We start from the raw sequence: 13,700 nt of genomic DNA on the forward strand, positions 1-13,700 counted from the left end.
TGAGAGGAGGGCGGTCCGTGCCTGGCTTGCATCTCCAGAGTCCTCTCCTTGCCGGACACCTGGAAGGTGTGTGGGTAGTCTTCGTTGGTGGTTTCCAACACCTTCATGCCCTCCAGGCCGATGCGTGTCCGGACCGTGTAGCGGGTTCCCCCCAGGCTGAACTTGGGCACGCAGTACAGCAGGCTGTGGTTGAACTGAGGAGGTGACCCATGGAGAGAAGTATCTAGTTAGCTACGCTGTCAGACTGTGCTGTGTAGTGCTCGTTTTACTGACCCTGTGTGTGTGTGTGTGTGTGTGACAGTGTGTGTGTGTGTGTGTGTGACAGTGTGTGTGTGACAGTGTGTGTGTGTGACAGTGTGTGTGTGTGACAGTGTGTGTGTGACAGTGTGTGTGTGTATGTGACAGTGTGTGTGTGTGTGACAGTGTGTGTGTGACAGTGTGTGTGTGAGTCTCACCAGGAAGAGGTACCGCTCCATGGCGGAGGTGTTCTTGGCTGACAGCTTCAGGACGTGTCCCTGCTTGATGAACTCGTTGGAGGGGTTCACTATGTCTTCCTCCTCCCCCAGCATCTCGTAGATCTCCAGAAGCTTCTTCAGGTTCTCCTGCGAGACACACACTTGATTTAGAGAGCAGAGCCAAGCCACATGATGACCCTTTATGTGGATGTGAAGAAAACTGCCTGGATCGTAAAGGTTAGATGGTTTGCCTCACCGATTTACGAATGGCACTGTTGGAGTGAGTTGCTGCCATGGAAATGATCTCCAGTGATTCTGAGGGAGAGGATAAAAACAAAGAAATTCATTTAGGATTTTGCATTAAGAAATGTATGTGTTAGCGCCTGTGTTAGCGAGTGTTAACATGTATGTTAGCGCCTGTTAGTGCCTGTGTTTACGTGTATGTTAGCGCCTGTGTTAGTGCCTGTGTTAACATGCATGTTAGTGACTGTTAGTGCCTGTGTTAACATGTATGTTAGCGCCTGTGTTAGTGCCTGTGTTAACATGCATGTTAGCGACTGTTAGTGCCTGTGTTAACATGTATGTTAGTGCCTGTGTTAGTGCCTGTGTTAACATGTATGTTAGCGCCTGTGTTAATGCCTGTGTTAACATGTATGTTAATGCCTGTGTTGGTGCCTGTGTTAACATGCATGTTAGTGACTGTTAGTGCCTGTGTTAACATGTATGTTAGTGCCTGTGTTAGTGCCTGTGTTAACATGTATGTTAGCGCCTGTGTTAGCGCCTGTGTTAGAATGTATGTTAGTGCCTGTGCTAACACGTGGTGACTCACTCTCCACGTCTCTGCGGTCGTGGTCGTCCTGAGGCAGCTTCTTCAGGTAGTCCTTCAGCAGCATCTCGTAGCGGGGAACCCTCTGCACCGGCTCCAGCATGTGGTGCTGCAGAGTGAGGTTGCCGCACACCTCCTGGACCTGACACACAAACACAAGGGTCAGACAGGAAGTCAGGGGAGTAGGCCTTTTGATTTAAGTTTTGTTAGGCATCTCACTGTCAAGGTACCTAGAACGGGGGACTGTGCAAGGTAGTTAACTGTGTAAGGTAGCTAACTCACCTTTTCTAGCGTTTAAGGCAGCTTTCCTTTGCTTTTCTTGGACTAGTCTGGCCTGACCTAACCTAGCCAAGCCTAGCATAGTAAGCTATAGCATGGAATAGCATAGCATAACCTAGCCTAACCTAACCTTGCCAAGCAAAGCCTAACTTAGCCTAGCCTAGACTAGCCTAGCCTAGCCTAACACATCAATGCCCAACTAACCTAGTATTGCCTAGCCTAACACATCATAGCCCAGCTAACCTAGCCTAGCCTAACACATTATAGCCCAGCTAACCTAGCCTAGCCTAGCCTTCTAGCTCACCTGGATTTCAAGTATGATGGCCTTGAAGGGAGGCGATCGCTCTGTCCACTGCTTCAGCAGCTCCATGGCCTTCTCAAAGTTCCTCACGTACTCTGCGTACATCTTCAGGAAGGGAGCGCGCTTCAGTAGGATGTCCCCGATACGAGGCGTGGACGACCTGAGGAGGACGGAGAGGAGGGAGGGAGGGATTGAAAGACTTTAAGGTTGTGCCGGGCTACAGAATGTCACGTCTCACAGGAAGTGATGTGATGGGAGTTCAGTACGCCCTGTTCTGGGTGATGATGTCTGTGCGTGTGGCTGCACCACTCACCACTCGCCCATGCGCTTCTCCAGGTCTGGCAGCAGGAACTGGCTGTGAAACTCGTTGATGGAGCTGATGTTGGAGAAGATGTTCTTCACCACGTCCTCCGGAAACGTGCCTTTCTTAGCCTCCTCCGTCAGCCTGGCGCAAAACACCTGCAGGGCACGATGACATCATCACAGCCAGATCACACCGCCCTCAACGATGTCAAACAAACACCAAACATCTTCCTTCAACTACAGTACCAACCACAAATGTGTTGTACGAACTGTAAAGGCCAGTTCAGTTTACCCCTGCCTCAACACTGTCCAACAAACACCAAACATTCTCCTGTTGGCGGTTGGGTTTAGAATGTTTGGAAAGATAACTGTCGTTTTCACACTGCCCCGACAAACACCGACAGGCACATCACACCAAACCGACACAATAAATGTTGACTGTTGGGAGTTCCCACCCTCCAGCCCATTGATGCCAGGGTCACAGGTTCAAATCCCCCCCTGCCCTGTACATGGACTCAAGCCTGTGGAGGGGTTTACTAGCCTGGTCCAACAGGTTCAGCCTGGTCACATAGGCCTTCTCAGTCTGCAGCAGCTCGTTGGCAATCTTGTACAGCTTCTGTTCGTTAGTCTCCTGGAGGAGAGAAGGAGGGGGAGGAGAAGGAGGGGATAGAGGAGAGAGGGAGGAGGAGAGGAGGAAGGGAGAAGGGAAAGAGGAGAGGAGAGGAGAAGGGGGGTTTATTCTAGTGGCACTGGGCTAGGCGAGAGGCTGGCCTGCCTGTCTGAAGGTCAGGTCTCCGGTCGTATCCATAGCTACTTCCCACATTGTACTCCTGCTACATTCTCATGCTTAACTGAGTTCCTGTTTGGTTAAAATGGGTGCTGGTAATGTTTCTTATTGGCTGGTAGGTGGCTTTTAACTCTGTGTAACTCGAAAAAGCTTTAGACTCGGCAGAAAACGTTCTCCCGTATGCCTGCGCCTCGTCAATGCATTGTATTTAGCGGGACAAGCTATACTTTACATCTCAGCGTGAAAAATACAAGGTGTAGCATGAGAGCGGGAGAAATGTTTGAAATGCTTGAGTCTCGCGACGAATGGGTGAGACTTGAGAGCCCTGGCTGTTTGGCTATTTATAAATGGCGGGTTTGCGCTGTGTGTTCCGTGTCGCGATTCTCTCTGACCGAATCAGTAACTTCCTTTGTAATCTGCAGAGTTTTTACATACTTCAGCTGGCTTGGAACCAGGTAGCCTACTAGCAAGCCGCCACCCCTCGATCCTCGCTGTAATGCTTGGTCTACTTTGTATTAGGTCTATGCCTACTAGGTACCAGATTGTGGAACAGTGGAAAAGAGCCATAACTCACAAGAAACAGACATACTGACGAGTCAGGGAGTACAGAGTGTAGTGTGGAGAGTGTGTGTGTATCTACTGTGTGTGTGTGTGTGTGTATCTACTGTGTGTGTGTGTGTGTGTATCTACTGTATGTGTGTGTGTGTGTATCTACTGTATGTGTGTGTGTGTGTATCTACTGTATGTGTGTGTGTGGTAGGGGTGGGCTCTCAGGACAGGAAATGAAAGGGTGGAAGAGGGGAAATGACACCAGTGAACCAAGACAGAGGCTGTGCTGACGCATGTGTCTGCCAGTCTCACCTACGCACACACACACACACACACGTACACGCACACACACACACACACACACACACTGGCATATACACACACTCTCACCACCTCTACACGTCCAGTTGAACCTTAGATCTCCAGTCAGTTAATCCCTTTAACAGTTTAGGAGTTAATGTAAGGACACAACACCATCGACACATATGACTGCATTACTGTAACACATAACTTCACCACAACTCTATTTGATGTTTTAACTGACACCACTCTCAACTCCCCACCCTGAATTCACACGAAACAAACTATCACACTTTCGACCACATACCAACTACTGTTTAACTGACAGACACTAACAAACCTACTGGACCCTCAGTTTGCTGTGAACACAGTTATGGATTCACTCACAGACGGCATTTGCAATACCTAAAACAATTGTTTGAAGTAAGACTGTTGTAAATAAGTGGTGACATTTGAGATTGAAGCAAATGGACAGCAGTCTTAGACAAAGCTAACCAGTCTCTCTACAGTCAGGAGTTATAGGGGTCATATAGCGGCCAAACCACTCTCTAGAGAGAGTAAGTGTAGAATGAACTCAGCTGTTGAGAGCTTTTGACATCTGTTCAGACCTTTACTGAAAATAACCCCCTACGCACACACACACGCACGCACACACACAATAGGCTGCAGCACTGTTTAGGGCTACTGACTGATGAGGCAGGAAGAGCCTGCAGATCTGGGCCTGGTAATGGGGCCTGGGGCATGTGACACGCACCGTCTAGATACACATGGTACAGGGGTGCTACGAGAGTAAGACCTGAAGCCAGGCAAGGCTAACTCAGATCACGTCAGGCCGCTTACGTCAGGAGTCTTCCTCTTAGCAAACACGAACAGTTATATTTCTGATAGTCAGTCTGCCAGTCAGTCAATCAGCCAGCTAGCTAGTCAGTCGGTCAGCTAATGAGTCATAAGACAATTGGTCAGTCAGTCAGCCATATAATCAGTCAGTCAGCTAGTCACTCATCCACTCAGACAGCAACACCACAAACAGAAGACACACCAACAACATTTGAAAAGCTTAGCAGGTCAACCTGCCGCTAGGGTTACCTTCTGTTCCGGCTTCCCCTCATCCACAGCCTGCTCGGGTGGCGTTCTCTCCACGGGCTCCCCTCCCCCCTCCCCAGAGGGGGGGTCTGGACCCGTCCTGTCTGTGTGCGTGAGGGGGTCGTCTCCTCCCCGCTCCGTAACCCCGTCCCTCATGTCTCCATTCACCAGGACGGCCTCGGCCAGCCTCTTTGCTCCACCAGCCTCCCCGTCCTCCCCCACCTCCATCCGGGCTACCACCCCGTTAGCGGCTGGCTTGTCGACATCGCTTGGCGTGCCCGGGCCTGGGCCCGGTGCCGGCTGCTCCTGGACCTTGGGCTGGTTCTGCCGGTGCTGGGGAGGGTGGTGGAGGCGGTGAGCAGGGCTGCTGTTGGCTGACTTGCTGATCTGTTTGTGCGGAGGGTGAAGGCCTTCCTTCTTGCCGTCTGATAGGCTGGGGGAGAGAGGAAGGACAAGAGGAAGTCAGAGATGTGACGGCCGGTGGAAGGGTGAGGCTGGGGGGAGAGGAGGGGGAGAGAGAAAGATGAAGAGCACGGGTTCGCCGGTAGCGGTGAGAGAGACAGAAAGAGAGACAGAGAGAGAGACAGAGAGAGACAGAGAGAACTGAGAGGGGGGCAGCCGTGTGCGTCTTCGAAAGATAAAAATAAACGGAGATGCACAAACTTCCCGTCTTGTGGGGCCGCACTGAGCATGTGCAGAGGAAGTCTGAGTGTGTAGGGGCAGGGGAGGAGTGAAAGAAGAGGGGGGAGGAGGAGGAGAGCTGAAGCACCGGCCCCCAGAGAGACCCTGCTGCCCTACTTCTATACACACACACACACACACCTCTTCCTTCCTACATTAACAAGGTGAAAATACCTTAGACAGTACAACATTTGACACAGAATACAGTACTACTACACACACGGCCACCAGATAATAGCATATCCTGCAGTTTATCCAGCTGTTTCCCTGTGTGACCCACCTGCCCTGCTTGATCACCTGCTCACACAAGCTGCAGTACCCAGCCTTGGGCTGCCATGGCCCTGCCCTGTGTGTTCATGTACTGTGTTTCTTTTCTTTTTTTTTCAACCTTACCTCACTACTCATTTCTCAAAGACACACACACACATACCCACTGGCAACTTAGAATGTTCCTGTCAAACATGTGTATCAATAGAGGAACTACCAAGGCTGGTCTGTTTACGTAATGAAAAACAGCCACTCAGACTTACCTCCAGGAGAACACAACACAGCCCCCGCAAGGTCACCACAACACGGTTTGACACCAAACACAGAAGCACCAAAGTGACACATGAACGTTCTGGTAAACACAAAGCTGTGCTGGGTCGATCTGATAAACACAAAGCTGTGCTGGGTCGATGTGATAAACACAAAGCTGTGCTGGGTCGATCTGGTAAACACAAAGCTGTGCTGGGTCGATCTGATAAACACAAAGCTGTGCTGGGTCGATGTGATAAACACAAAGCTGTGCTGGGTCGATCTGGTAAACACAAAGCTGTGCTGGGTCGATCTGGTAAACACAAAGCTGTGCTGGGTCGATCTGGTAAACACAAAGCTGTGCTGGGTCGATCTGGTAAACACAAAGCTGTGCTGGGTCGTCGTGCGGAGGGAAATACCGCAGGAAACCCTTATGGAGGGCAGAGTTCATTTGTCAAATCAGAACCTTTAGTTCATCACTTCCTCCTGGCTTCCTCTTCATATTTTAAGTCCTCTCAGTCATTCGCAGCAGAGAGGAGAGGCTGCTGAAACGAACGAACCAAACGGCACACAGTACGTGGCTCCGCAGGTGATGTGGATGAAGCATAAGCAAAACAATGCGGAACCCTCGTCTTGTGTTCTAGAACAGCCTACTACATACTTCTACCGTGTCTGTGTAGCCAAGCTGGGATGTGGAACAATCTTGAAACCTCACTGACCTGTTAAAACACTGAGAGTGATAAAGTAAAGCCCTTCTCTGATCGGTTGAGGACAGTTTAAGGGCTTGTGGGGAGGCAGAACCCCTGTTATTGCCGTAAGTCTTCCCTCCACACATGAATGAACTTGGGAATGATCTTACCATTACATCCTGTAAGTCTTGGTCAGTACTGAACCCCAACAGGAACAGACTCATTGTAAGTGTGGAGGGTCTCTTCCAGGATGAGCCGGGCTAATCCCATAGCTAGCTGGAGGCCCAGAGACTGGACTGGGATAGTTTACACTGGAGCACCAAACTGGTCAAGCTACAGTAGCATCAGGACAGAGGTTTAGTCCCTGGGAGTTTAAAACTGGTATTTCTGTATATCTCTTTCTTTTATCTTTTAACTTTGACCAGCATGCCTGACTGAACCGTTCAGCCTCACCAAGTCGGGCCCCGTGTGGTTTACCTGAACCCCTATGCTCCCTGGTGACAGACTGACTTGGCTCCGGCAAAGTCACTGTGCTGATTTGCCCTGGTCTGCCCTGGTCTGCCCTGCCCTGCCCTAGCCTGCCCTGGTCTGGTCTGCCCTGCCCTGCCCTAGCCTGCCCTGGTCTGGTCTGCCCTGGTCTGGCCTGGTCTGGTCTGGTCTGCCCTGCCCTAGCCTGCCCTGGTCTGGCCTGGCCTGGCCTGGCCTGGCCTGGTCTGGCCTGCCCTGGTCTGGCCTGCCCTGCCCTGGTCTGGCCTGGCCTGGTCTGGCCTGGTCTGGTCTGGCCTGCCCTGGTCTGGTCTGCCCTGGCCTGGTCTGGTCTGCCCTGGCCTGGTCTGGTCTGCCCTGGTCTGGTCTGCCCTGGCCTGGCCACTCTGTCAGCTCTTTGTGTGGCCTCAAGTCTCCATCCAACCAGTTCCTGTATCAGCAGCCCCCACAACAAGGACAGCATTGTTTCCAGCCCTCGTTAATGATGCTCCAGCTCAGGAACCAGCCTGCTCCAGCAGCTGCTGCTGCCAGAAACACCCCCTCATCCCTGGGACTGGTTGGGACGCGAACCCCTAACCCTCCATCTAGGGCCGTACCACAAGGGATGATGCCTTACTGCAACGGCCCGGGTTCAAATATGACCCGGGCCATTCACTGCACGTCTTGCCCTCTCTCTCTTTCTGCCTTTTTCGTGTCATACTTTCACACTCCAATAAAGCACAACAATCTCACAAAATACACCTTAGAAAACAGAAGCCCCTCCATCTAGACTGGACATTGCAGATCCCTATTCCCGCCAGTTCACGCCCGGCACGCAGCTGGTGTTTTCACCAGCTCATCCTTCCATAACACTAATCACCAGTCGCCTTCTGCGACTAGCAGAGCTGGATCTAGCCCTGAACACACCCAGGACCCCCAACGTGAAAGCAGCGTGCAGTGAACAGACCTTACCTTGTTCTTTTACCCATCTACTTCCTTCCCCAGGCTGCGTACCACCGAGACAAGCTGGACTCAGTCTCTCCTCCAGTTCAAATCTCCCAGGTCATTCATCCAAGGCTCGCGCTCAACTTGTTAAACTCAAGTTCATCTGCCCTGCTCTCTCTCTTTCTCTTCCGTGCTTCTCCGGAGGTGTCCAAGGCTGCATATGACTGGCTAAGCTGAAGTGCAGTGGGCGTTCTAAAATGGACTTCTGCTATTGCTTGATAGGAAATGTTAGGCAAGTATGTCCTTGTATGTTTACAACACTGGTGACCGTAAATGACGAGTGTCTTTCAGCCTTAAATGATTCCATTCTGCTCCACACACACACACACACACACACACTCAACTAAGCTTGTTTCTTACAGGACATATTATGTCTGTAGTTTCCGCCCTGGGAACCACCTGTAAATCCAACCACTGACCACGTGACCCACACTCACTCTGTGCTCGGCTACGCCCCCTGCTCTGTACTCTACCTGTTCTCCTCGAAGCGGCTGATGAGGTTGGACACCTTGGAGGCTTTGTCCCGGCCTCGGCCCACCAGGCCCCCTCCTCCCCTATCCTCCATACCGGCCTTCAGGCTTGTGTTCTGGGCTCGGCCCAGCGGGGGGCCAGGCTGTGTCACCGGGCTCTGGAGGTGGGCTGGCTTGGGAGGCACTGAGGGGAACGACACAAGTCAGAGGTCAGGGGTCAGGGGTCAAGACCAGCTTTTTTGGTTTTATATCAGGGCTTTCTTCAAGGAACCCCTTAGTGATTGACTTTGTCGAGCTCAAACTGACTGGAGCCTTGAACGCAGGCCCTCGCCAGAACTGTGCAGCAGAGGTTGGTGGAGTTGTGATGTCCACATGCGAACACAAGGGGGCAGCACAGACTGCTACCTAAAAAACAGCTCAATCCCAGGCATGTCCACAGCTGTCCAACAACACGTCACCTAAGGAACCTTTGGCTGGTCTGAGGTGCAGTCCATGAGATGTGCAGGCCGTATCGAACACTTTGTTATGCCTTTGTCCTGTCTCCTCTTATGATTGACAGGATCCTACAAGCTGTGCTGGGCAGAGCAGTCATGTCTGGTGAATGATTCACTCAGATCAAATAGAACAGGACTGCAGCAGAACGACAAGGTTTCATGTCCTTGGTCAGTCAGTCAATACACATTATATAACCTCTCTCTCGCGCTCTCTCTCTCCTTCTTTCTCTTTCTTTCTCTCTGTCTCTCTTGCTCTCTCAACAGACAGTGAGATGTTCAGTTTGAGACTTGTATAGTGTTTCGCGTTTCAGACAGGGCTGGACAGTACCTTGTGGTTTGTGTATCTGCAGTGTGACAGTACCTTGTGGTTTGTGTATCTGCAGTGTGACAGTACCTTGTGGTTTGTGTATCTGCAGTGTGGGCCTGTAGGCCAAGCCTGTTCCATTGACCCTTTCCCTGCTCCTCCCACTGCTCCTGCCTGAGCGTCTGGACCTCTCCCTGGGGGGGCTGGGGGCAGAGGGACTGGTGCTCAGGGCTGGCGGGACACGGACACACAGGAGAGGGCAAAGGTCAGATTCTCAGTGTCTCAAAATAGTTAAAAACTTGGGTCAAAGAACAGAATCTTTATTAGTCAGCCACCAGTGACACAATCCCTGGACATTACTCATAATGATACAGGATACAAGATTAAATTTAAATTAAATTAAAATAAGTCCTTGGTTACAAACCCCCTCCTGTGTACAGAGCACCTCTCCCCCACACACAGCAACAGAATAGAGATAGAAAGTGAGAAGACAGGATTTTGTTAGTACTGTAGTTAGTACTGCGCTGTACAAGACAATGAAGCAATTGTTCTTTGCGACAGGAAGTAGCTCAACCTCACTTCCTTCTAGTAGGTTCTGTTTATGGGATTTCAGATTTAGCTAAGCATGACAGACAAGAGACAGACAGACAGACAGACAGACAAGAGACAGACAGACAGACAGACAGGAGACAGACAGACAGACAAGAGACAGACAGACAGGAGACAGACAGACAGGAGACAGACAGACCAACAGACAGACAGACAGACAAGAGACAGACAGACAGACAGACTGCAACATCACAGGCCCAAAGCCTCATGACCTCTGGCCCTCCACACACACTGGTCAGTTCTACTATCCTATCATTTCTTCTCAGCTTCTTACCAATTACGGTAAAACCTCCATATATGGTGTGATCCTATCAGGACCAAGCAGATGGAGTCATTATCTGAACACAGGCTGAGCACAGGACTGTATAAACCCATTAACATGTAAACATTAAACAACTGTCACACACTCTGCCATGACACGTCTTTAAGCAGCTGGGTTCATTGTCTAGAGTCCATTATCTCTCAGAGGATGAGGCTAAGCCAGTGAGGAGGGCAGTTGGCCATTTAACACATACGGCTCGCCTGTAAAGGAGAATATAAAAAAATTAAAAATAAATCTTGGCCTTTTTTCAACTGAGACAGTTGAGATAGACAGTAAATGTTGAGTGACGGAGACAGCGGAAGACATGGAAAAACGTCCTGGGCCGGATTTGAACCTGTGTCGCTGCGTCAGGACTTCATTAAACGCGCCACCAGAACGCCCCGAGATGGAAGCCTCACCCCTGGGACCAGACAGGCGCTCTTCCCCAACCACAGCCTCTATACCAGGGGTCTCCAACTGCAGCCTCTATACCAGGGGTCTCCAACTGCAGCCTCTATACCAGGGGTCTCCAACTGCAGCCTCTATACCAGGGGTCTCCAACTGCAGCCTCTATACCAGGGGTCTCCAACTGCAGCCTCTATACCAGGGGTCTCAGACTGCAGCCTCTATACCAGGGGTCTCCAACTGCAGCCTCTATACCAGGGGTCTCCAACTACAGCCTCTATACCAGGGGTCCCCAACCGCAGCCTCTATACCAGGGGTCTCCAACTGCAGCCTCTATACTAGGGGTCTCCAACTGCAGCCTCTATACCAGGGGTCTCCAACTGCAGCCTCTATACCAGGGGTCTCCAACTGCAGCCTCTATACCAGGGGTCTCCAACTGCAGCCTCTATACCAGGGGTCTCCAACTGCACCCTTTATACCAGGGGTCTCCAACTGCAGCCTCTATACCAGGGGTCTCCAACTGCAGCCTCTACACCAGGGGTCTCCAACTGCAGCCTCTATACCAGGGGTCTCCAACTGCAGCCTCTATACCAGGGGTCTCCAACTGCAGCCTCTATACCAGGGGTCTCCAACTGCAGCCTCTATACCAGGGGTCTCCAACTGCAGCCTCTATACCAGGGGTCTCCAACTGCAGCCTCTATACCAGGGGTCTCCAACACTAACCCTCCCTGTAGGTTCAGGCTCCAACCCTAATCTAGCATACCTGATTCGAATCATCAGCTTCTTAACTTGGGTTGGAGTAAAAACCTACAGAAGGGTGGCTCTCCGAGAACAGGCTGGAGCCCCTGTCTCTACCTCATGAACTTGGAGACATAACACTTCGTCATAACGCCTCAGGACCTTGTCTGTGTCTGTCAGAGTCTCCCAGCCTCATTCTGCTCTCTCTCGTGGTCCCAGACACCACCCTCCACACCAGTCCCTCAATTCAATTCAATTTCAATTCAATTCCAGTGTATTGTCCTATGTACAGTATACAGAAGTATACAAGTACAATGAAAAGGTTTGTGCCACTGAGCAACCTACAACAGTGCAGTTTTTAATAATCAAACAGTAATTAATAATCAAACAGTAATTAATAATCAAACAGACAGTAAAGGACAATAATAACAAGGAAAGATAAGAGATAAGATAATAATAATAATAGTAATAATACAAATAAAAACAAAACAATATGATACACAATACTCACCGACCAATGCAATGAAACAAGTGCAAGGTGTTTATGGTAAGTGCAAATGTGCAAAGTCTAAGCAGGGCAGTACAGTACTCAGACTGTAAAGTGGTGACGTGCAGGAAGGAGGTGGGGCAAGTCCTTCCTCAACAGCTCAGTGGAAACATGTATGTTTGTATATAAATAGCGTGTGTTTGTATTTACTGTAAAGCCACTGAAGCCACAAACCTCCTCTCATCTCCAGGGCCGTTTCATTTCTCTGCGTAGCTTTCATCACACCCAATCTACGAACATTAAACGCAAAGCAACACACACCCCTCTCTAGGTGGCTATTCATACATGCCGGTACAGTGTTTATTCTTACCGCTATGCAGTAATTAGCGGCAAAACGCAGCTTCGAAACAGAGAGTCTCAGTCGAGTCTCACAGTCCGCTCCGGAGGAGAGGCTCTCCGAACATGGTCTGGGGTTTCTGGGTAAATTTAACGCTGGTTCTCGGGAATGAGCACGATTATGAGCTTGGCTTCTACCCACATCCACATTAAAAGGAGCCCAGCATTTTTTGGGACTTCGTATCAGGGGGAAAACCTCCACGCCAACCTCGAAGGCCATGCATACACACACACACACGCCCACACGCATACAGACCCACACAAACACACACGCATACACACCCACACACACACACCCCTTCTCATTAAAACCCATCTTACTATAGCTCCCTATGCAAATCAGCAGCCAGCGCCCTGGCTAAAGGGAAGCATGTGGACATTAAGTGGTTAGCTGGGCGGCACAAAGGAGGCATTCTGGGACGTTTCAGAGCCACACTTGGAGCCTCTCATTCAGTACTGTCTCTGGAGACCTCTGGGGGAGGGGCCTGTCCTCAACTGTGTGTGTCGATATGTGTGTGTGTGTGTGTGTGGTTGATTTGAGGAGGGGGGGTTCACAAACACACATACACACACACTTATATTCAAACCAGACGGACAACCTGAGATTGGTGTCTTGCTGTGTATGATATCAAACAAGACCTAGAATACAACAGCCACAGCATATAGATGTTCAGAACACCAACAGTGACACACACGCCTGTACAGCACATACACACCTCAGTGTGACTACACACACACACACACACACACACACACAGCCCACGCTACCTGACAGGAACACCTGGATTCAGTTTCAGTCTTGGTCATCTGACGTGACAGCTAACAGCTCCTGTCCGGTACAGTTGGCGTATATGTCAACCGTACTGTATCCTGTGATGCAGGACTTGTAACTCCTGGATACCGCCATGCCTCCATTTGGACAAAAAAACTTCACATGCTTCACTCACAACGCAAGGTGATGGCTACCATGGCAACCGCCCTTCATCCAGGAACTTAATAATATTGGAATACAGAGCAGGGAGGACTGCAGTCCACAGACAGCAGCAGCAGTTAGTCATCAGCCAGGTGATAATATTGATCGGTCTTCTGAAGTTGTGACGCAAATTATTTTTTGAAGGGTTTCGATTAGTCTGCATCAGCCTGCCGCCTACAACACTGAGAAGAAAGCAAAGTCATACTAGACTCCAAAGACACTCTGATGAGAAGAGGAGCAGGGAGAGGGAGAGGAGGAAGAAGAGGACAAAGAGGAAGAGGCAG

General features: G+C 50.4%; 1 protein-coding gene across 9 annotated transcripts in view; it reads right to left on the minus strand.

Moving 5' to 3' along the window:
* Positions 1-13,700, minus strand: part of fgd4a (FYVE, RhoGEF and PH domain containing 4a) — a 49,678-nt gene that overhangs the window by 5,915 nt on the left and 30,063 nt on the right. For 7 of the 9 annotated variants that reach the window (XM_084672986.1, XM_084672988.1, XM_084672990.1 and 4 more), the window contains 10 exons: positions 9,598-9,738; positions 8,713-8,893; positions 4,887-5,316; positions 2,706-2,795; positions 2,175-2,320; positions 1,865-2,021; positions 1,285-1,423; positions 712-770; positions 456-602; positions 22-194 (listed from right to left, as the gene is read on the minus strand). In XM_084672986.1, the coding sequence (XP_084529112.1) occupies positions 22-194; positions 456-602; positions 712-770; positions 1,285-1,423; positions 1,865-2,021; positions 2,175-2,320; positions 2,706-2,795; positions 4,887-5,316; positions 8,713-8,893; positions 9,598-9,738 (1,663 nt within the window). Of the gene's footprint in view, positions 1-21; positions 195-455; positions 603-711; positions 771-1,284; positions 1,424-1,864; positions 2,022-2,174; positions 2,321-2,705; positions 2,796-4,886; positions 5,317-8,712; positions 8,894-9,531; positions 9,552-9,597; positions 9,739-13,700 lie in introns of those variants that run through there. The other 2 variants (XM_084672995.1, XM_084672992.1) reach the window with 2 other exon arrangements.

This window comes from Hypomesus nipponensis, chromosome 14 (genome assembly GCF_054491055.1).
Source record: "Hypomesus nipponensis isolate SF chromosome 14, ASM5449105v1, whole genome shotgun sequence".
Taxonomy (NCBI): domain Eukaryota; kingdom Metazoa; phylum Chordata; class Actinopteri; order Osmeriformes; family Osmeridae; genus Hypomesus; species Hypomesus nipponensis.